The sequence below is a fragment of the Camelus dromedarius genome, chromosome 30 (assembly GCF_036321535.1).
Source record: "Camelus dromedarius isolate mCamDro1 chromosome 30, mCamDro1.pat, whole genome shotgun sequence".
In the NCBI taxonomy this organism is placed as follows: domain Eukaryota; kingdom Metazoa; phylum Chordata; class Mammalia; order Artiodactyla; family Camelidae; genus Camelus; species Camelus dromedarius.
The window spans coordinates 21022784-21046634 of record NC_087465.1 but is presented as its reverse complement, the minus strand read 5'-3'; the positions used below and the strand labels follow the sequence as shown (position 1 = coordinate 21046634).

The 23851-nt window shown below is 38.8% G+C and overlaps 1 protein-coding gene across 2 annotated transcripts in view; it reads right to left on the bottom strand.

The window, feature by feature from the left end:
- CA13 (carbonic anhydrase 13) overlaps positions 1-11059 on the bottom strand; it is a 29000-nt gene extending 17941 nt beyond the window's left edge. The window contains exons 1-3 of one of the 2 annotated variants that reach the window (XM_064480918.1): positions 10923-11059; positions 6207-6404; positions 402-520 (exon numbers count right to left, since the gene is read on the bottom strand). In XM_064480918.1, coding sequence (XP_064336988.1) covers positions 402-520; positions 6207-6404; positions 10923-10959 — 354 coding nt within the window. In that variant the 5' untranslated portion in view covers positions 10960-11059. The remainder of the gene's footprint in view (positions 1-401; positions 521-6206; positions 6405-10922) is intronic. The other variant, XM_010979366.3, reaches the window with a different exon arrangement.
- Positions 11060-23851: the final 12792 nt, after the last annotated feature.

The window sequence follows — 23851 nt, the reverse complement described above, 5'->3', positions numbered from 1 at the left end:
TTCATTTCTCTCTCTCTTTTTTTTAGTGTTTTTTTTTTTTTTGTATGGGAGAGGTAATTTAGGTTTGTTTGTTTGTTTGTTTACTTATTTATTTTATTTTAAATAGAGGTCCTGGGGATTGAATCCAGGACCTTGTGCGTGCTAGCAAGCACTCTCCCACTGAGCTATATCCTCCCCCTATTCATTTCTAACATGGGCACCCTAAGCTCTAAGGCTCAGAAGGGCTGAATTTGTGGCTCTCATTTTGTTAAACTCTCATACTGATAGAATAAAACAATTTCACCCACTGAGATACCTAACTGGCATAGGATCTGTTTGGGGTCAAGGGAGTGTCCTCTGTGTCCCTGAAATCTCACCACATAGAAAAACTCGAAACCGTGGGTACATGTCTGCTGGCTCACCTCAGCGGCATATCTCACTCCATCCACCACATGTTCAGAGCCGTGATCATCAGCGGATCCCCAGTGAAGGTGAAACTGGCGTAACCTGTAGCTTCCAGTGAGCGGACCCCCACGCAGAACTAAACATCAATACATTTTAAATTGTTAGCAAGAAAGAAAAAATGTACACATGCTGTCCCAACCCACAGCATCTCCCTGAATTACTCAACATGTCCATGGCCCCGAGGAGTTTTTTAGAAATGTGTCACTCAGTTTGCTGCCAGAAACACAACTGGTAGGTAAATGAGGAATAAAAACAAACATTTGAAAAGGTTAGAGAGCCCACATTACAGATTTTTATCAAATAACTGGGAAATCATAACAGACACACTGGTTAAAAAAGAAGTAGAAGAAATTAGGAGTTCATAACGGTGAAGAATGGCTCTGTTTAATGCAGGAGGTCGGCCTCTCTAAATAAGAACGTGATTGTGAAGAGGTCCACCTTGAACTTGGGAGGGCAGTCCTGCATCACGGTTAGTGAATCTGCTTCGGCATTGGAAGACCTGGGTTCACACTCTCTTTACTAACTGTGTGATCTTGCACAAACCTTTTAACCTTGAAGCTTCAGTTTTTCATGTCTATAACCTCAAGACAGTAACGCTACCTCCTCCTACACTGTTGTGAAAAGAGAACGAAAACTGAACGCAAAGCACTTACCACTGCCGGCCAGCCAGCCAGCACGCTGGACATATTTGCCATTATTACTATTTTATTGCTGTTATCATTACTACAAAACCCGGTGAAGTAAGCATGTTTTTTATACTTGAATTCTATCTTCTTGAGGAAACATAAAATAGAGGACAAAATTAACTCTTTTTTAAAAAATCCATCACATCTTTGTCCCTTTGGCAGGGTATATTTTAGTACCTCGCCTCAACAAATATGATCTCTAAAAACCATGGCAATAGAATCATATGTTAAGTAAATAGAAAAGCTTCTTAATAGAAAATACAGCCCTAAACTGTCTCCTCCCAATTAATCTTTATTGGACATGCTTTAAAGGATATGGGAGGATAAGGAAGAATTGGATGCTGGTTACACCAAAAGCATTACTAATTGCTCATCAACACCCAATAGGATTAAGTGCTGGATTGGTGAGGTGCAGCCTTAACAATAGTTTGATTTAAATTACCCTCCTCTTCCTATCTCCAAATTTGGCAAGAATGATCCACCTTATATAAGAAGCAAAAGACGTTAAGAGGTATCACATGCAGTCTTCTACAAACAGCAAGAAAAAAAGGACAAGATAATACACTTGCTAAGACACATCCCTCTTTGAGCTACATTGTAGGAGAAAGAGTAACACAGACTGCCAGCTGTCTGGACCAGTACAGCTGAACTCATTTCTCCCTGACTCAGTTTGACTCAGCTGAAGTTGAACACTAGTGATTAAGAATTGGTATAGCAGTCAGAGTCAGCAGACCTGGGAATACTCCCAGCTCAGCTACTAAATTCTGAGATCTTTCCAAACTCACTTAAGCCTCTATGGGCTTCAGCTTTCTTGTCTGTATTTGTGATTGTTTGTCTGTTTTTAATGGGGAGATTGGACTGGATGCTCCTTATCTTCTACAGTTCCCAAAACGTCATAAGGGAAAAAAAATGGGAGCGAATGTAATAAAATTTGTTGTAAGGTTGAATGGTTGGGGCTTCCTTGAGATTCATTTGGATCCAGATTTCTTTATGATAAATAAAGAACGCTATTTTCAAAGCCCTCTAAAAAATAAAAGTGAAGAGAAAACCATTTACACCAGACTCTAGAGCTCGCTCTTCTGTTACTCTGTCACAAACTGAAAATTTTACTGTTTTTTCTCCCACTGGACAATGTCCAAGAGGGCAGACACTGCCTGCTTGTGTCCCTGTGGGACCCGTCACCTAACACGGCAACTATCACAGAGGAGATCCACAGTAAATATACGATAAGTGAATGAATAAAATATTTGATTTGTATTTAAACAAACACTTTCAAAGATGATTCAGAGACAAGTAAATTTAAAAGGCACACTTCTCTAAGTGACTCCACATAGCACAGATGCAGTGGCATTCCAAATCAAAAGACATCAACAGCTCTTTTGTTTCTTTTTTCCCTTGCTGTTGCATAAAAAGACCTAAGCTGAACCATAAAGTCATGCCTTCATAGGTAAGAAGCAGATTAGAGAGCTGGAGTGATCAGTGTGGAACTGACTTTGGGAGAAGATGAAAGCCAGCTGGCTCAGGAGAAGAAAGTGATATCAAAAAACACACATTATTAGGGAAACATTCAAGAATAATGGTCTCTGGAAAGCCTGCTGTGAATCCAGGGTTTAAAGCCAGATCAGCACACCTTTGCTTAGTTAAGCAATGGAGATTGCCTTACTCTTTACATATCTGGACTCTACATTTGAGTGTTTCAACTGAAGTCTCCAGCCTGGGACTATGAGATCAAATGTCTGATCATGAAGACCCTTCTCTTGGAGCAGTGCTGTTCTGAAGAAACACAGAGTGGGAAAGAGGAAGTCGAAATACCAAGGTTAATTTATCACTAACTTTGAGATGGTCTGTCGTAAAACAGCTCAACTATAGTATAAAATGAATAACGGTGACAAAATCATTTTTAATGAGAATGATTAAGTGTTTTGTTCAAGAGTTAAATTATTCTTCTTCCTTTCCAACCTAGATGAGTAAGTATATATTGTTGTTTCCATATCATGTTTGATACAAGTCATTATTTCTCCAAACTCATGCTTGCCATACATATATAAAATAGTCCACGTATTCTTCCATTAAGATTTTTAAAAATCTATTCCAAATAATACTCTCATATAGGAAGTCTAGAGAGATTATGAAAACAGAGTTAAATGCCATTAAAGTTTGGAAAACTTTTAATAACTTAGGAAAAGGATGTCTGTCATTTGCCATATGCTACAAAAACCAACTAGAAATGTATGTGTTATTCTACTGAACTTGACTTTTTCATTGTCAGTAATTTGCTTACCCTACTCATTTCCAAATCTACAATATCATCAGCTACCTTAAATGATAAGCCAGGCTGGTGACAAAATCAGAAAAAAAAAATTAATTTGCAAGTCAACACCCTTTGTCTGTTCATGCACTGACTATCTCACTAGGATGCAAACTCTTTTAAAGTAGAAACAATCTTGTTCTCCTGTATCCCCAGTGCCTAGGAGAGTGCCTGGATCAAAAAACAAAAATGTTACTAAGATAAAGTAAGAAAGAGACATCACCTGCAGAAGCACTCCTGCACAAACTTTGTGTGTAAGGATGCTACTGAAGTGACCTGGGCACCACCAAAGGTGCTCATCCACAGAAAGGACACAGACAATTATTATTCATTATGATTTTTATTACTAGCCATTAATAATTATTGAGTATTTACTACATGCCAGGAACTATCTCATTTATTAAATCAAAAAAAAGTAATACCACAGCCTTTAAAAATTAAATATTCAAACAATAAATAATCTACCAATGTTTAAACTACTAAGGTGTCAAACGGTAAATATTCATTGATTTCTGGTGGTTTGCAATTTTATTAGGGCTTCACCTATGTATACTAAGGCTTGCTGGACCATTGTCCCAAATCATGGTATTTTCCATGTCCTCCAAGGAACATCATACCAAAAAAAAAAACTTTCAAGTACCTACTGTGTGCCAGGCACCATGCACAGCAGATGAGCAAGACAGAGCTGCTGCTCACAAAGGAGCCTTTAGCTGAGCAGAAAGAACCAACTGGCACTCACATTGGGAAGCCCTGTGAAGGGACAGGTCTGGGATGCTACGGGAGGGGTGGCAGGGCCAGTCGGGTGAGATTCCCAAAGGGCTGGGATCCTGTCTGGGTTCCGAAAGACCAGAAGCTCAGGTCAGAACACCCTTGACTTTCCTCATCAGATTACTATTTCCCCTCCACAACAGCCAATAGTTCTTCCTGATGAATTTCTTCCTGCGTGAATCTCACATCCGCCTATCCCTTTTTAAAGGACTATTAAAAATCTGAAGGGTGGGTGACCACAGGTTAACCATTAGCTGTGCAGCGGCCCAGCCAAAGAAGCCCTGCCAGGATTATGGACCATGGACCATGAGAAAAGTTTCATGCCTCTGGTTTCTTGACTGGTAGGCTTCGGAGTTAGCTGTGATCAAAATGACTTCTTTTCAAAATGGAAATATTTTATTCAAAATAAAATGTCTGGCCACAGAAGTATCTTTGTGTTTTTTATAGTTTACCAAATAAAAAGAAAACTCAGAATAATGTATTTTAACTATGGTGGTATCTACTCTTTAACTAATTTAATCTCCCAGATCACCATGGAACATTCTCTTTGTTTATCTTGAGAAAAAAGAAAGAGAATCAGGACTTATATTTATGTAGCTTCTGGCTCAGAGGAAGACAAAGTACTTTATGGATATTTTCAATTAACCCTGGCAATTTCATTGTGATCTAGGTAGACGTGGGACCTTCACTCATGGGAAAGGACACACAGCAGCCATCACAGACACGGTGTCAAATCTGGAAACACAGATGAACTGATTCCACTGAAGAACCCAAGGTAGAGGAAAATGAAATAAAGAGAGGGAAAGAGAAGGAATAGGAGGGAGAGAGAAAAAGAGAGCAAGGAGATCCAAATCATCATGGGGCAAATGAGACTAAGAATTTTTTATGACTGAGATTTTTTATGAACAAGTTTTAGATGAAGCACAATCTGATCATTCCGTATCTGAAAGTAGGCATGGGTAAGCTCAGTCTGTTTGTCTGCTGAGATATCATAAACAGTGTCAAACTACCATAACGGGTGGTGTAAACTTCAGAAAACTTGGACTACTTCCACAATGTACCCATCACATCAACCGTATCTATTAACACAGATTCACAAAACGGAGGGCTTTGAAGGAAAGACAATTGAATACATGGAAAAAGTGAAGTTTGTCCTCCCCCAAAAAGGTGAAAATACCATGTGTTAAACTTTCCTTAGGCATTTTTACAATGTTCTGATGAAAATGGATCACTTTTATGAATTAAACAAATATGAAGAAGAAATGCAACAGGCTTCTAATTTTTGCTAACAACAGAGCATTACCTAAACACAAGATATTATTACTAAACTAAATTTGAGCTTAATGAATAAGTGAAAACTTTCTTCTAATTAAGGATTTTTATAATTTAACTATATTTTTCATTAATAGAATAAATACAGCATCATACTAATATGAGACTAAATAAAAAAATAATTTGTCAAAAGCCTTAAAGAGTGTTCCAAAATATGATTCTAATTGTTTCTGTCATCTTACTTTTAAACTTGATATTATCTATTCCTTGAGCAGGACATATGCTTGAAGAAAGAGTAAATGTTCATTTTAAAGAAATTCTCTTTTCTACATCATTCAGTTATTAAATTAACAAATAAACTAGGTTTTTTTGGTTGGTCGATTATTTATTCCCAGTGCAAAAGACATTATCCCATGAAGGAATCAAACAAAACTTCTATTATAAGCTCTAGCAAAATACTAATAAGGAGGGGAGGAAAGTATAGCTCAAGTCGTAGAGCACCTGCTTAGCGTGCACGAGGTCCTGGGTTCAATCCCCAGTGCTTCCATTAAGAAAAAAATTAAATAAGCAAACCTAATTACCTTCCCCTCTTAAAAAAAAAAAAAAACAACTAAAAAAAATACTAATTTGGAACATACAGTGCATAGGTATCTCAAACATGAAAGATAAGAACATGCCATCCAATTACCCAAGCCCCTCACCCCCAACAACAACAACAAAAAGCCAACCTGATTTGTCCTCTGTGTCATCAAAGTCAACGCAGAAGGAATGGCCACTATTACTGATGATTTTGGCTGAGCTTGCATCATACTTGATACTAAGAGGTCGGAGGGAAGAGTCATATTTCACTTCTTTGGTTTTAATCTCAATCGGAGACTGCTGATCCCCATCAGCAATAGGGAAAAATTGATTCCAATGAATAGGACCTTTAATATATAGGACAAAAGAAAAGGACTGAATAACTTACTGCATTCAACAAATATTTCTTGAGTGCCAAGCACTGCGCTTGAGATTGGAGAAAAAACAAAGGTTAATAAAACAAGATTTTTATCCTCAGCACTTTAACATCTAATTACTTTTTTTTTAATTTTGTTTTGTTTTACAAGCTGAGTTGCTTTTCTTATAGGTTTGCCTTAATTCATCTTCAGAATTAAACTAATCCTGGCAGACAAAAGAGCATGTAAGTTTATAAAGTATTTTGCAAACGCCTTCTACCAAACTAAAAACAACAATGCAATTCACCGTTGAACACAGTGCGATTCAGTCTCAGCTCTAAGAATGAGCTGTGATAACTCCACAGGTCAAGTCGATGCGCTGAAAGAATTCATGGAGCTGAAAAAGCTGTGTGGCCGAAAAAGGGTGTAGTTCTTAACGATGCTCTCTCTCCTTGCTTCATCACTTACCGTACCTTTGGGTGTTACCTACGCCTCCACTCAATTACCTGTAAATGTGCAACGGGTATACTAAGAAAATATATAAGTTTATCACATAGAATAATCCATGTAAAAGTCCGCACCATGTCAGGAAATGTCATATTGTTGGTTTTCTGCAGAGGAGTCAGGTAACAAGTTATTTCTCTCTATATTTCAGAAGATCCTTCCATGGTTATTACAATACTCTGTTTGAATTCCAACACAAGGGACCACTGTCATCCCAATCCTCCATTCACAGTCAAGATGGCATTAATTTCCAAATCAGACACGTTTGGCAAATTGAGGTGAACCAATAAACTGGAAGTTCCCTTGTCTGGTCTCTTCATTTCTCTGAGAGACTCGATTCAAGTTCTCGCCTCTCAAGATCAACAGCAAGGTTGCAGCTTCAAGTAAGCTGCAAGCCATTCTACAGACGTGAGTCACTTTACAAATTAGAGGTTCTCGTTTTCTCCGTGTGCCTGCAATTTACACAGCCACCACCAGGTCAGTAGCACGTGGGGCTGCTGACTAAGCTTTTTCTGACTTCTTTAACCAACCAATTTGATTTCTCTAAGACTCAAGTCCCTATTAAAATAACACAGCACGATAATGAATTAGGCATTTGTTACTAACAAGAACAAATTTTTTTTTAAAGGGAAGATCCAGAATGAAAGTTCAAGAAATGCAAACATATCACAATCATCAACAGCTTCAACTTCTAAGTCTAATGCACCTTATGACTCTTCTTTTTCACAAAGGAAAAAGTATAAATTCTTTCTTTCACACATGTTTCAGGTACAAGAAGTCACAGCATGAGTACACCACCAAATAATTTAGAAGTTGTTCTCTTACGAATCGTACACTTTGGACTTAAAAGCTACTTGAACTTCAAAAGTCCTTGCTTATAAGTTATCGGAGAAAAGGTATTGCATGCATTTCCTTACTTATTAACCATCCTCATTTACCTTCCTAGTACTTTTCTGGATACAATCTAGCCCTTTTTTATGTGAAAAAAAAATTCTACTTCACTATCCCCAAGTACGAGTTAACCTAATGAGAATCAGATTTCAAATATGCAACGTGTGTGTCATAAAGTTGCTGACTTCCTTCCAATCAGGAAAGAGCTTCCTTCTCCTTTTAATTCCCCTATTCTCCTATTTCCAGTCCTTTATAACCAGAACTATTTTTAAAAGCAGAGGCAAACCAAAATAAAATAAAAATAATACCACCTTGCATCAATTAGTCAATATTATCTATTGGCCACTATGGTAGGCTTATTTCCCTGCCTCTTAAAGAGGTCCTTCTTTTTAAATTTTTCCAAAACATTCAACTTTAAACCCATTTAAACACAGTTCATAAGAAGAGATAGATGATGGTTCTACCACTGACTCAGGAACTTTTGAATATCCATAGAGTGAGGTAGTTTTCAGTGGTTGTCACATTTCCTAAACTAAACCAATAACACTATCAAAGATTAGTGGAAGAAGTTAGAAGCTGTTCATGAAGGTGGTACCCCCTTCTGATGCTTCACCTCTTGATGATCCATTTTATCATCACCACTATTCCCAGCTTAAGTTTCCTTTTATCTGCTCATTCGCTGCTCTTGCTTGTCTAAACCAAAATCAAGAAACGAAACTTGCCCAGTCAGGAGACAACATATTTCCAATAGGAGTTTGCCAGAGTTGATCTACTTGAAGGTGTGGTCCTCAGAGAGCTGTTGTATTCAAAGCAGAAATACAAAATCACTCCTTGTTAATGGCTTTTCTTAGGTGGATTTTTTTTTTAATGTTTTCAAATTTTTATTTTAGTTTTCTCTTCCAGTTTTATTGGGATATAATTGGCACTGTATAAGTTTCAGGTGTACAGCAAAATGATTTGACTTACATTATGATATCATTATAATAAGTTTCATGAAAATCTATCATATAGAGACAAAATTAAAGAAATAGAAAAAAACACTTTTTTCCTTTTGATGAGAACTCAAGCATTAACTTAGGATTAAGTCTCTTAACAATTTTCAAATATAACATACAGTAATGTTAATTATAATTACACTATTATATATAATTATATCATGTTGCTATATCTTGTTGTACATTACATCCCCAGTACTTATTTATTTTATAACTAGAAGAATGTACCTTTTGATCACCTTCATCCAGTTCTTCCTTCCCACCCACTGTGGTAATCACCAATCTGATCTCTTTGTTTATGAGTTTGTTTATTTATTTTTAAAGCATAATTTTTTGGGGGGAGGAGTAATTAGGTTTATTTATGTATTTATTTATTTGATGGAGGTACTGGGGATTGAATCCAGGACCTCATGAACGCTAAGTATGTGCTCTATCACTGAGCTCTACCCTCCCTCCTTTAAAGCGTAATTTACCTACCACACTATGTTAGTTGCTAGTGCACAACATAGTGATTCAACATTTTTATACATTACAAAATGATCACCCTGGTAAGTCTAGTCAACATCTGTCACCATTCAAAGATATTACGTAATTTTTGACTATATCCCCCACGATGTACATTTCATCCTTGTGATTCATTCATTTTGTAACTGGACGGTTATACCTCTTAATCTCCCTCACCTATTTCTAAGATGAGTTTTTAAAATTTCAGGAGATGAGCTTCACTGAAGCCATATTTTCCACCGTATTAAAGAGGAATCAATAGCCACTGATTGAAAATACCCTTCTTCCTAGTCATAGTGAGGACACTGTTGACACTCAGTAACTACCAAATAACAGTAATAAAAATTATTCCTAGCAGGGAAGGAAATTAAAAGGAGTTCATTCTGTGGGTTTCTTTCCTATGCATAAATTGAAAATTAGCAAAATGTGAGATTATAAATATAGTCTCCACCAAAAAGAAATGCATCTAAATTATACCCTTCATTATTTAAAACTCTGAATTTCACACACTGCCATTTTTAAGTTGGCAGGTTAATCATAGCCTCAAAAGGCTACAGTTAGAAATAAAATTTTCTGTTTCTTTGTGAAAGTAAACTTTCTATAAAATTACCTCTACAGTACTTCCCAATAATATGCATGTTAATCCAAGGAAAGTATTATTATTGTTGATATCACTGTTATTATTCACAGACCTAATATTGGCAAGTGATTCACTATAAAGCTTTCTTGGTGTCACTTTGTAGTTATTTCAAATTGAAATAATCAGTTCAGTTTAATGTAAAAACAAGAAAAATGATTCACTTTTGATAATTGAGAATGTATCTACACCTTATTATTACTGTTGCTTCCATCAATAAACACATTTTTACCAATGTGTTAAAATTCCAATAATCCTTTGCTAACAGTTTCTGAAAGGACAAATGTGGGAGAAGGACTAAGCGTGGAGAAGTAGCTTAAAATATAACTTCATTTCCCAGAAAGAACCTAAAATCTTGCTAAAACCAGCAGTACCAGTCAACCAACAGCGAGTTGCTAGTGGACCCTTTTATAGTAACAGCTATTAAGAAATTTGCAGTCTTTTGGTTGCCAAGAAGGCAACTTAAGTCTTCAGTGTTGCAATTCAAGTCATTAGAATTTCTCAAGTATATTTTCAAATATTTTCCATGATTTGTTTCCCCTAGGTGAATAATGAGCTTAATTAAAAGACTGAAAGCAAGTTTGTCCTCAATTCACTGAAGTGTGTCATCAGATTTCTAAACTCCGTGCCTTTGATTGGTAAGTAGTTACTACTAGGGAAAGTTTTTGGCTTTCCGATTGGAAGGTGAGTGAACACATAGGAAGAGTTCGGGGTCGGGGCGATCTGAACAGGGCTAGCACCCCCACTATCGACAGCCCCCAGGAGACGCCAGCCCCGTCCACCCAGGACTAAGCCCTCCCTCGCTTCCTGCGTTTGGCTCCGGGGAGCGCTGCTCATTCTAAAGAGGAACCGAAGTTTCTGGCAAGTGCTGATGGGCAGCATGTGGTCTTCGCGGTCCGGGGCAGCGGGCGGTCCCCCTCGACCGCCCCGGCGCAGAGCCCCCCACCCTCACCCCTGCGATCCGCAGAAGGCGCTCACCGTTGTGCTCGCCGTACCCCCAGCTGAACCTCGACATGGTCCCTCGGGGTGGGAGGCAGAGGAAGAAGCGGCCGGGAACCGAGAGCAGCGACGGAGCGGGGCGGGCGAGTGAGAGGGCGGGCAGTGGCCCAGCGGAGGGCGGGGACCGCGGGGCTCAACCCGCAAAAGTGGGAGCCCTTGAACCCAGGGGCCAGGGCGCTCTCGGCCTCGGCCGCCAGGGGGCAGCGGCGGGCAGGGAAGGCGCCCCGCGGGGGCGGGCGATGCGGGGGGCGGGAGGATGCGGGCTGAGTCCCCGGTGCCAGCACCTCTGTTAGTTTGAACTCGGGGAAGGAAGACTGTGCTTCATGGGGAGGCAGGGGGTGGGGCGGGCAGGAGAGAGGAAGGAAGGAGAGAAAGAAGGGTTTCTCTGCCTTCTGAGAAGTGGTCGTCCTGGAGAGGATGTTGTCTGGAGGGCTGTCCTGGGAATGAATGAGTCACCCAGCCGGGAGCCGCCAGGCTGGGAGGTGGGGATCTGGGCGGAGAATGAGGAGGTCGGAGATGGTAGCGGTGGTGATTACAAATACAAAGCAGTAAGGACAGTGCTAATAGCCACAGAAAAAAAATTAGCGCCTATTTATTTAGGATTTACCACGGGACACAGTCCTAGCTAAGACGTTTACCCACATTTTTCTATTAGATCCTCATAATTCTCCTTTGAAGAAGATACTGTAAGTGCCCCACAGGAGAAGATAAAATGAGGCTTAAAAGCTAAGTAAACCGCCCCAGATCACGCAGCTAATAGGACCCTAGAGGTCCTTGTTAAAGAAGAACGACCTCCACCCGCCCATTCATGCTACCCCTGCCCTCTGCGAGCCTACGGCTTGGGCAGTGACGGAACCAAGGCTGCTCATTGATACTTGGTATTTGGCTTTGCCGTTCTGCTGTCTTGACCCTGCAGAGAGGAAGGTGTCCAGACCATATTTTCCCGGATGCTTAGTAAGCTTGCTGCCCTAGATGGTAGACGGAACTGACTGTGGAGCCTTGAATTTCTGTGCTGGTGTGGTGGGTGTTCTGGGTTCTGAGTGAAAAATAAGGAGAACTGTGTACGCCGCTAGGACTATAATTATTGTTCCAGCTGCCTAAGGGTTTGAGCTGGGTCCGTTTGAAATTTCAAATTGAAATGTGCAGTGTTATTTCTAGACAAACGAATGCAAAAAGTTTCTTAATGGGCATGAGCCTTCCATGAAAGCCTTAAGAGTGGCTGTTTAAATATCTTTCATTTTCTCTTCCCATCCACAAGGGCAGCTGCACAATGTGGTAATTGCGAGTCCCAGGAGGTCCCTCTTTAGGTAACCACTGCATTGTTTAGGGACCACTGAATAAGGATCAATTTGAACTATTCTTCTTTAGACCTGAACTAAATACCCCATGGTGAGCCTGTAGCTCATTCTGCCGATGTAGAACTTAATGAGGTTAGAATGCAACCAGAGAAAAAAGTTTTCATACAGCATTAAGTACAATAAACTTTATGCTTCTCATGCAGCTAGGGGAAAGGCTGGGCTTCCATATTCCATATTCTGTGGCACAACTGGGTTCATTTAGGAACCAAGCTTTTAAGAATGAGGTCTGATCTATATTCACCTGCACCACAGAAGACAATATACATATATGTATTTATATACACACATATATGGGTATATATAAAATATGTAAGTACATATAAGATATATATGCTTTATAAGTATATCAAATACTTAAGATACATCTTAAATACATGTAAGGTATATGTGTTTAACACGCACATGAATCTTACACACATGTAAGATATATCTCAAATACATAAATCCATGCATTTAAGAATACTGAAAAGTTAAGCCTGGCCTACTTAGCTAAGTGCCCTAATTCTCCACTAAGTCTATAGACACAGATACGTTTGGGCATATATTTATGCCTGGTATCAATGCAGTGAATGAGTTTGCAGAAGCTCAAAATTCCATGAACCATTTTCCCATGGTGTCCTTGTCTCAGATCAACCACCTCATGTTTTATGAACCCAAGGAATGATTCACTAAGGAGCTCGGTGTACCCATTTTCAGTAACTCAGGTGATTTAGCACATCAAGGTGAACAGTGCTCTAGGTAAACATCGGTCCCTAAAGCTCAAGAATAGTCGTTCAATGAACGGATAAATGAATGAATGGACCGAAACCACTAAAGAAGTTCCATTTAGTGGGTTTCAAATCCTTCCCAAATTGTTACTTTTACTGCTTGGATACACAGATTCCTCTGACTTGAATTTACTGTGCAATCTATCCAGTTTTCCAAGAGAGCAACCTAAATATTAGAAACAGTCAAATTACCACTTATAGGAACTGGTTAGATAATCTGCGTAGCACATCGGCATTATGGGCTACTATCAAGCTTTGAAAAGAATGAAGACAATCTCCATGAACAGATAGGGGGTGAAAAGAGAAAAAAGAAAAAAAGTGCAAAAGAGCATAATTAATATACTACATTTTGTTTCATTTTTAAAAAGGGAAAGAAAAATTTGTATACATATTTGCAGATTTTCTCCAAAAAACTTATGGCAGATAAACCACAAATTAACAAAAATGGTTCTTAATAGAGGATGGGTGGGATGGGGTGGCAGGATTGGGGTGTGAGGGAAATTTCTCAGTATATCTTTTTAAGTTTCTAATCATAAAGAAATATATTATATTTTCAAAGAAATTAAAGAGGATTTTAAAAAAAACCCCTAAAATTGATTTAGACAGAAATAAATGAACTTAACTGTATATTAAGTTGATAATATAACCACACAGGAAAAATAAATGTTTTGAATAGAGCACTGTGTCTGAATACCCTTAGTGGGGTTTATAACGTACTAAGAAGAACTGAAAGATAATCTTGCACTTTGCTGCTAGATTTGATTTTGGTAGTAATATGGGCGTTGTGATTCTGTAACCATTTCTGTGAATATTTTAAGAAAGAATAATGGGTAAATATACTGGAACCAATGATTTTCATTCTGGTTGATACAAATATGCAATGGTGAAAGCTAAGATGACCACTGTGGTGTGGGACTTGAATATTCTGTTCACTGAAAGATGCTAAAAGCAATAACAGCCCAATGTCAATTAAGCAAATAAAACAAACTTTATGGCTCCTCACTTACGAACTTCTTATAAGGCTCTATACCTAATTCTGTATTTGTAATTTTGTATTCCTCTTAAAAAAAAAAGAAAAGAAAAGATGCCCAAACCATAATAGCTTCAGACTCTTCTTAGCTTTGATCAACGTTCAAGAACTTTTGTCTATGTTTTCAAGATGAATGGTGTGACTCTTAGTTAAAATGACCTAAGATAGACAGATGGCGTCACCACCAAGAATTCTGATATTTGGCAGGCATGCTAAGTCAGAAAAGCCATCAACATTATTCTGCTACCTTCCTCATTCACGATCACTCAGTGACCTCGAAGAAGAAAAAAAAATTCCCCAGCTTCACATGGTTCAGACGGATTCACCAGAGAGAATGCTAAAGCCATAAGGGTGAAGTACCCTGTTGTCTGCAACTGACTCTCAAATGTCTCAGTCAGTTATTGGTGACTCCCTGAGGGATGTCTGGGGGCTCACGATGCTGTTTTTACAATTTTCCTGTGGATTTTAGTTCTTTCCAAAAGAATTTGGCAGGGACAAAAACCTTCTACTCCCTCAAATCAGTGAACCTATGAGCTTGCTAAGTAACCTTTTATAACTCTGTAGAGGCTTTCTTCTTAACACAAAGCCTCTGTCTCTGAGTTCAAACCATCAAGTATAAACAAGGAAGATTAACACTGACCAGAGAGCCCAGGAATCCTGACCAAGGCTATGGTCATTATCTCCATTTCACTCTTGAGCCAGTTAGATCAAGTACAAGTTTCCTTTGCAGAAAAGCATGCTTAAGTCACCTCTCCTCAATGAATAAGACTGCACATTGTGAGAGGCACTTGTGAGTTACAACTGTAGCCATTTAATTAAGTTATAGTAGCACATTAAGGAAATATCAAGGTATGGATTAATATTCTTTTGTTAGGGGCTATACACAGCCTCTTCCTCTGAGATGCACACTTTTTCCAGGGATTCTTTTAAAACTCCCAATGTGAACTGAAGTAGGCTATTTTCATCTGACTTTTTCCAAGCATGAAACTGACCTGAGCAAGTTTCCTCGTTCCTTAGTTACCTAGAGAGGCAAGCCACACAGTCAGGGACACAGCCCCAGTCTGCAGAGTCCCAAGTCCAAGGTGCTCTCACTTTGTGCCCATTTCCTTCATTTATCAAGCGCTGTGACTTGCACAGCTGGGACTGATTAATCCCATGACTGTTTTATGATTTGATTTATTTGATATCTTGTGGCGAGTGTTGATTTTATGGAGCGGATACTATGTTCAATTTGATTTCTTTCATTTCTCATTCCTAAGGTTATTCTGAGGGTAGGATTGCACAAGGCAATCTCTCCAGGAGATTACATTGAGGCCCGAAGGGACTAAAGGTCTTGCTCAAGGCACTGAGGTTTCACGCCAAGATGAGAATTCTCAGACCCGAATTGAAACGGTGCCTACAATGAATCACCTCTCAAGTCACTTCTCAGATTGTAACTTGTCAGAAACTAGATCCAAACAATGTGTCCTGTACTGTCAGACGAGAGCACGTTGCTAAAACCTGCCTTCTACATTTTTGTTCTTTCATGTAGTCTCACATGGTTTCCTAACAGAAATGTATCTACGTCTTATAGGGTTTCATGTCTTACTTGAGCGTGTTATAAAAGTGGATAGAGTGTGAAAGAGGAAAGGAGAGAGCTAAGATTACTTAAAAGGAAATGAAGCTGTGTAATTATCAGAACAGTGTTGAAAAGTCCAGATCATTCAGGCCAAAAGAATTCAGCTGCCAAAGAACTGAGTTAATTGTCCCTTGGCTTGGAATGAGTAAGTCAAAGTCACCCTGTTGCTGTCAACTCTCTGAAATATAATGACAGAGAGAAATTAGGGTGTGAACAGACATTCTGTCATCAGCTCTTATAAAGTTTATTTATCCTCTTCTGTCCCCTAGGAAAGGGCAGGCTAGTCTATCAAGAACGGTACCCAGATCCCCATCTCAGCACTAGGCAAGTCTCGATACACCCTCACGCCAAGCAGTTCCCCACCTGGACGCCACGGTGCCACCACTGAAGGCTTTATGCACTAGCCTGGCACACCTAGCAAACCCCCCCTCCCAAACTCATACCATTATAGCCTTTATCACCCATGTTACTAACTCCACTCCCTCTTCATCATTGCCATCAGCGTACTAATGTGTTCTAGAATTTTCTCTTTGTAGGGAAAAAGTTTCTCCCTGGACACACATACACCCCCCATTTGCTACCCACCTATTCTCTCTGGTGCTCCTTGGGTTTTTCTTTCTAAGTTTTCTCCAGAGACACAGAACCACATACTGTGTGTGTGTGTGTGTGTGTGTGTGTGTGTGTGTGTGTTAGAAAGCTATTTATTATACGGAATTAGCTCACACAATTATGGAAACTGAGTCCCAAGATCTGCGGGATGAGTTAGCAAGCTGGAGACCCTGGAGAGCTGATGGTGATCCAGCCTGAAGGCCAACTGGCTTAAGACCCGGGAAGAGCCGGTGTTTCCTTTCCAGTCTGAGGGCAGTAAAAAGCTAAGGTCCCAGTTCATCAGCAGGCAGGCAGGAGGAATTCGGTCTTACTTGGGAGACGTGCAACCTTTTTGTTTTATTCAGGCCTTCAACTGATTGGACAAGACCCATTCACATTATGGAGGACAATCCGCTTTACTCAGTATACTGATATAAATGCTAATCTCATTCAAAAACACCCTCACAGAAACACCCAGGATAATGTTTGACCAAATATCCCAGCACCCTGTGGCCCAGTCAAGTTGGCATGTGAAACTGACCATCGCACCGACCTTTAAATCTGGGCAGGGGTTGGGGCTCTCAGCTAGGCTCTGTCCTCTCAACGCTCTCTTCCTGGGTGCTTCTGTCAATATCTCGTATGTAACCTACATAGCTTAGGTATCTTTTCCAGCATCATGCACGATTATATGTGAGTCATGAATGCAAGCCACATATGTAACTTTACATTTTCAACTAGTTACATTTTAAAAGAGTAAAAAGAAAAGTGAAATTTGTTTCAATGAAATGTTTGAATTATTTAGCCCAATATATTCAAAACACTGTTGTTTCAGCATGAATTAATATAAAAAAAAAGTTAATGAGTGTGTAATGTAATGAGTTATCAATTTGTTATCTCTCGGCTCTAAATTCATCATGCGTTACCTGCTCTGTGATAATGAAGCTTTAAGAATTCTTTGCAGCGGGCACAACGTTAATGTTTTTTCAGTTGAGGGACACTGCAGGAGGGGCGACTGGGTTCCTGGTTCTGGTGTGCTAAAGCTTTTGTTTTTCTTCTTGCTACTCTCGGGCTGCAAGCAGGGACATGTGTGGGTGGGCTGATAGGGGCACCCTGGCCCAGGCTCATACCGAGAGTGTGCAGTTCCTCAGCAAGCTTACAGCCTCAGCCTCAGCCCCAGCCCGTGGCCCTGCCGCTGCACCTCCAGAAGCGGACACCACAGACTCCAGTTCTCATGCAGCACTTCTGGCAAACCAATGCCCCAGCTCCCCCTGCAAACCAGCCCACCAGCCTCAGGGGGCCTGCACCATGGATGGTGTCTCTGGTGATGTTTCCAACCCAGACGTCTGTACCATAGGTGTCCACCACCCTGCCAGAGAGCTGGTTCCCCATGCTCTGAGTCCCTTTGCAACCCACATGCCAGATTTAGCCCACACTACCCTGGACGGGCATTTTCTGCTCGCCTGGCAACTTTGGGCCCGCTCTGGCCTGGGCCACCCCTCAGACTTCTCTGCCATCCAGTGGGCTGCGACCACACTTCTCCAGGGATCTGAATCCCAACCTTGGAGAGGAGGCTGACTGCCAAGTTTATCCTTCCTTCAAAACTCTCCCTTAGCCTAAGAAGTTTTCTTAGAGTTCTCTTTTACATCTTGTTCCCTGTTAGAGTTAATAATGCTTTACAGTAAACTTCTCCTGTTCAAATTATTGTATGATTTCTGTTTCCTGGTTGGACCTTAATGGTCACAATTATGCCTTGTACATTTTTTTTCTTACTTAGTTTTCTAAATCTGGTGTGTAATTTACTCTTACAGAACATCTCAATTCAGGCTAGCCCCATTACAGGTGACTGATGGCTGTATGTGGTTAGTGGCTGCTATTCTGATCAGCACAGCCCTAGATCCACTGAACTGTATTTAATGGCTGCAACTTCTGGTGTCCAGAATGGAATTCTTTATCCCCTCATCCCAATCTCCCAATCACAAATTTCTCCATCTTATTAAATGGCACCACCACACACCCAGCTGCACAAGTCAGAAACTGAATATTCATACTTCCTGCTTGTCTTTTTCCCCTCACCTTTAAATTTTGTCTGTTTTGATTCCTAAGCAATCAGTTAATGTGACAAAAAGAAACAAAACTATACTGTAAACATAAAATTAAATTCAAAAGATGTATCATCTTAAAAAGATTTTATGCTCTTTCTTCCTAATGAAAAATTTAATTTTCTTAAACAGTATCAACACTCCATATTCATAAGGATATGGTGAAATAAGCATGTTCATACACTGTTGGCAGAAATGTAAAATAGGTAATAATAGATAATTTCAGGAAAGAATCTGGTAATTTAAATCAAGTATTTTAACTGTTCATAATCTTAGATCTTATTCCTAGTCATGTTCTCCAAGAAAATATAAGGAGATCGTTCAAAGATTTACGTAGAAAGGTATCCATCACAATGTATTTATAACAGAAGAAATTAGAAACAACAGACATGCTAATCATAAGAGGGTTGATAACATTGTACATCAAAAAGATGTAATTTCAGAAAGACATTAAATATATTTTTAAATATACTGAACAAGTGTCTATGCTTACATTTGTAGATTATAAAGTTTTATCTATAATTTTTAATTTTTAATAAACAACATAGTATATTTGCTTAGAAAAAGGGGCTGCAAAGAGGCATATTTTAAACAAATCTAATTGGTGGGGTTTATTCATTTTTCAAATGTATTTGTTGGATTCCCTTTATGTGCTAGGCATTGTTTTATGCACAGGGGATACATGATTCCTTCGGCTCCTGGGGTGGGTAGAGGTTTAAGCCAGGCAACCAGTCAGGAAGCTATTACAGGAATCCAAATGGGAGATGGATGGTGGTGAGTTAAATCAAAATGCAGAAATTGCTGGTTGTTCATTTTCTTCATTATACTTCACATTTTCCAAACTTCTACAATGACTCTTCATGTCTTTTCTAATCCAAAAGGAAAAAACAAACTTTTGAAGGTGCCAAATGTTTGTGAAATACCCTATAGTGCTCAGTATTTTTTCCCTTGTCTTTCTTTCTTTATTGAAGTATAGTCAGTTACAATGTGTCAATCTCTGGTGTACAGCCTAAGTCAGTATTTTTGTTGCATTTATCATAATATAGGTGCCTATGTCATTCTTAGGATTTCAGCATAACTAAGGTGGATAATCACAAAGCACCTTCCTTTTTTTTTTTTTTTTTCATTTAAACACTTTTGAAATTTGGAGTGTCAAATTGTCAATTAATAGCTCGATGCCTCCTTTGCGGTTGCCAATTTTTCTGAGTTTTAAACATGCACCTGCTAAATATTTCCCAATTCCTGTAATTTTTAACCATTACTTGCATTTTAACCCAGAACTTCATGTACTCTTTGGATATTTTTATTGCTTCTGTGATATGGACTTGACTGTTCTTTGCCTTCAGATATTTCACCTTCCTTTGTGACTGTAATTAGTTCAGGTTCAAGATTTCTAGGCGTTTGGCCAGGAGATTACTCTGGGTAAAATCTGCTTACTTAAACAAAAACATATTTGTCAAGCTCCTACCATTCCCAAGGAACAGTACTATAAGAAGATAGAAAGAAATGTTCTTCTGGGTAATTTTCAGTTATGCTAAAGATGACAGAGCTTTAAGGTCATTTTTAGTGTATTAGCTACAATCCCTTCTCTACTTCTTATGGTTCAGGAAATTTTATTTCATTCAGCCAATGTTTATGCTACACCTCCCATGCACTGGAAATATGGAATCCTGGATGGAAGTACAAAGGTGAGTGGACCTGGCCCCTGAAGAGTCCATGGACTCATTGAGAGACAAACATATACACAAGCAATATAATATTTGAATTTGAACAATAGAAAATAGTAAAACTCCAAAACCTCTGATCTACCTCCTACAACTTTATACTAACCTGCAGAAGTAAGCCATTTTTCCTTCACTACAAAGAGTTAATCTTCTTTTTCCATTTATTGGTTCCTATCCTGCAGATATTTCCAGAATTTTCTAGATATTTCCAAATTTCTAGAATTTGACCTATACAGAAAGGTGGAAGGTCTGGTCTGGTCTATTCTACTTTATCATACAGAATATGTCATGGGTGTTTATTCTGAGTCTAAATTAAGTGCTTCTGTCACTGAAGGGTTAAAAGAAAAAAAGACTCCACATTTCTATAATCACCAATAAGTTCAGTAAAATTGCAAGATACAAAACTAATATACAGAAATCTGTTGCATTTCTTTCTATACACTAACAACGAATTATTGAAAGAGAAATGAAAAAAAAAAGTCCCATTTACAATTGCATCAAAAAGAAGAAAATACTTAGGGATAAATCTAATTAAAAAGATAAAAGATCTATAGTTGGAAAACTCTAAGACACTGGTGAGAGAAATTGAAGATGACAGAAACAAATGGAAAGATATACCACACTCATAGATTGGAAGAATTAATATTATGAAAATGACCCCAGTACCCAAGGAAATATGTAAATTCAATGCAATCCCTATCAAAATACCAATGGCATTTTTTCACAGAACTAGAACACATAATTATAAAATTTGCATGGAAACACAAAAGACCCCAAATAGTCAAAACAATCTTGAGAAAGAACAAGGCTGAAGGCATCACATGCACTGATTTCAAACTATACTACAAAGCTACAGTAATCAAAACAGTATGGTACTGGCACAAAAAAACAGACACAGATCAATGCGACAGAATAGAGAGCTCAGAATTAAACCCACACTTATATGGGCAATTAATCCACAACAGAGAATGTAAGAATATGTAAGAAGGAAAAGGTAACCTCCTCAATAAATGGTGTTGGGAAAACTAGACAGCTACATGCAGAAGAATCATACGGGACCCCTTTCCCACACTATATACAAAAATAACGTTACATTAGATTAAAGACTTAAATGTAAAACCTGAAACCATAAAACTCCTAGAAAAAAGCATAAGCAGTACACCCTTTGACATGGGTCTTAGAAATATTATTTTGGATTTGTCTCGTCAGGCAAGGGATACAAAAGCAAAAATAAGCAAGTGGAACGACATCAAACTAATCTTGACTCACTATGTCGTGCACCAAGAAATAGTGCTGTACATCAATTATACTTCAATAAACAAACAAACATACAGAAAAAGTGACCAGGTTGGTGGTTACCAGAGGCAAGGTGGGGGAAAGGGAAACTGGATGAAGGCAACTTAAAAGGTATATACTTTCAGTTATAAAATAAATAAACAGTAGGGATGTACTCTATAACTCAATTAATATAATGAACACTGCTTATGTTATATATCAGAGTTGCTAAAAGAGTGAATCTTGAGTTCTCATCATGGAAAAAGGTTTTTTTATTTTCCTTTTCTTTGTATCTATATGAAATGACAGACTCTCATTAGACTTATTATGGTAATCATTTCATTATGTATGTCAGTAACATCATTTTGCCATACACCTTAAACTTACACAGTGCCACGATGTCCGACACATCTCAATAAACTGGAAGAAAAAAAAGGCACAATAATTAAATGCAACACTTTATCCTTCCAAGACAGTTCTCTGAGGACTGAATCTGTACAGAGAACTCTGCTTTGCTGGGTCTCAACAGGAAAACTAAGGTTTCCCCCAAGATTTTTTTTTTTTTTTTATGATTGTATTCATCTTGCAGGTTTTTTTGTAAAGATCAGAAAACTTGAAGCTATTTTTTCCTTTCCATATATGGTTCATTTGGGTCATAGAAAATTAGAAAATTGCCTTTTTGAAAATTGACGTTTCTTTCTTTTGTCTTAATGATACCCTACGCTTTCACATTTTGTATTTCATTAACTTTGGACAATAATCTTGTGACATAGGTTGGACAAGAGTAGCGTTACGACTCTTTAAGGTACAAGTGGTTTTAAAAAATAACCCAACACAGTGTAAGCCAACAAAAAAAGCAATGCTTTAGTCTGGATAACTGAGAAGTCAAGGGATGGAACTTTCTTCCATCTACGGCTGAATCCAAGGGCTCAAATGATATCACCAAGGTCCTGTGTTCTTCCGCCCAGTTTTCTTCTGTGTTACCCTTATTTTCTCCGACTGCAGAAGGATTCCCTCAAGTTGCTGGAGAAGGTGGCAACAAGCAGCCTCAATTTCACATCATCCCAGCACGAGGACAGTAAAAGCAAGACACAAGCTTCTCCACTAGCTTTAGTTGGAAAATCTTTAGAAGATGACAGTAATTATTAGCTCAACCAGGACCACTTGGAGGGAGATGGGTGGTTCCCCAGAAAGGGATGCTGAGCAGATAATGAATGCTCACTGAAGTGGGTATATACTGAATGGCTGTCTACGTGTGAGAAACGGAGGCACAGAGAATTGAAGTAACTTTTCCACAGTCACAGTTGGTGATAGAAGTAAAACAGAAATTCATGCCTCCTCACTCGTATCGCTCGTCATGCCTCTGCTCTTGCCTGTACAACCGTATTATTTCCTTGGTGTATGTATCTCTAGCTCACCATTTCAACATTCAAGCTAGTCCCATAAGTTTTAATAAACGCTATAATGTCATTCCATCACATCTCTTTGTCTTCTGCATATACATCAATAATTTTGCATTCAAGGAACCATAATAATACCTGCCTTGTTTGCTTCAGTGTTTGTGGATAACTCTGGCCTTATAGAATGAATCTAATGGTTTTCTGTCATTTGGGTGTCATTTTGGTCTTACCCCTACACGTTATGGGCATTTTATACCAAGATTTTAAGGTGTTTTTAAAAGTCAGTCTTTAGGAAAAAACACAGAACTTTAATAAAAATGCATTTGACAAGTAATAACTCCTCGCTCCTTAATGTAGTTTCTAATTTGTGTGTGTATGATCGACACAGTAAGACAATTTACCGTAAAAGTAGTTCATCTTTATATGAGCAGGCAAGTGGCTGATTTGGCACGAAGAAGACTTGACCAAGGGCCCGCCCTCGCGGATTCTAGTTTGGTTTTGTCAATTACTAGTTGTATGGAAACCCGAAAATGGCTTCAACTCTGAGCCCTCAGCAGCCTCACTTAAAACATGGGAGTGGTATTACGGCCTCTTTTTGATACTTAGAGCAGAACTCACGTACGTTACAAAAATGTCTGTCCTTCTACATTTGTTTAAAAGCTGGCTTTTCCTGTGACCTTAACAAAATAAGCAGAGAACCTGTGAAAATTGTTACCTTACTGGAGAGCTCCTCTTGGAAGAAGTGAGTCAATTTTCTGGAAAACTCAACCCACAACGCCTCAATTGGGAAATACACACAGACATACAACCAAAAGGCAAAAATGCTTCTTCTAAGATTTTCTAAGTTCCCTGATTCTTGTTTTACAACAGTCTTATATTTTCTTGTGTCTCTGCTGTGCTGTCAGAAACTCTCTTTTAGAAGCAAGGAAACTTCAGTGAGGAAAGCATTTCAATTCCCGCTCATTACAAATTTTCCCTTTGGAGGCTATAGCTGTAGACCATTTTCAGACACTTTTTTTCACCCGGACGCCATCCAGAGGTGCGCAGCG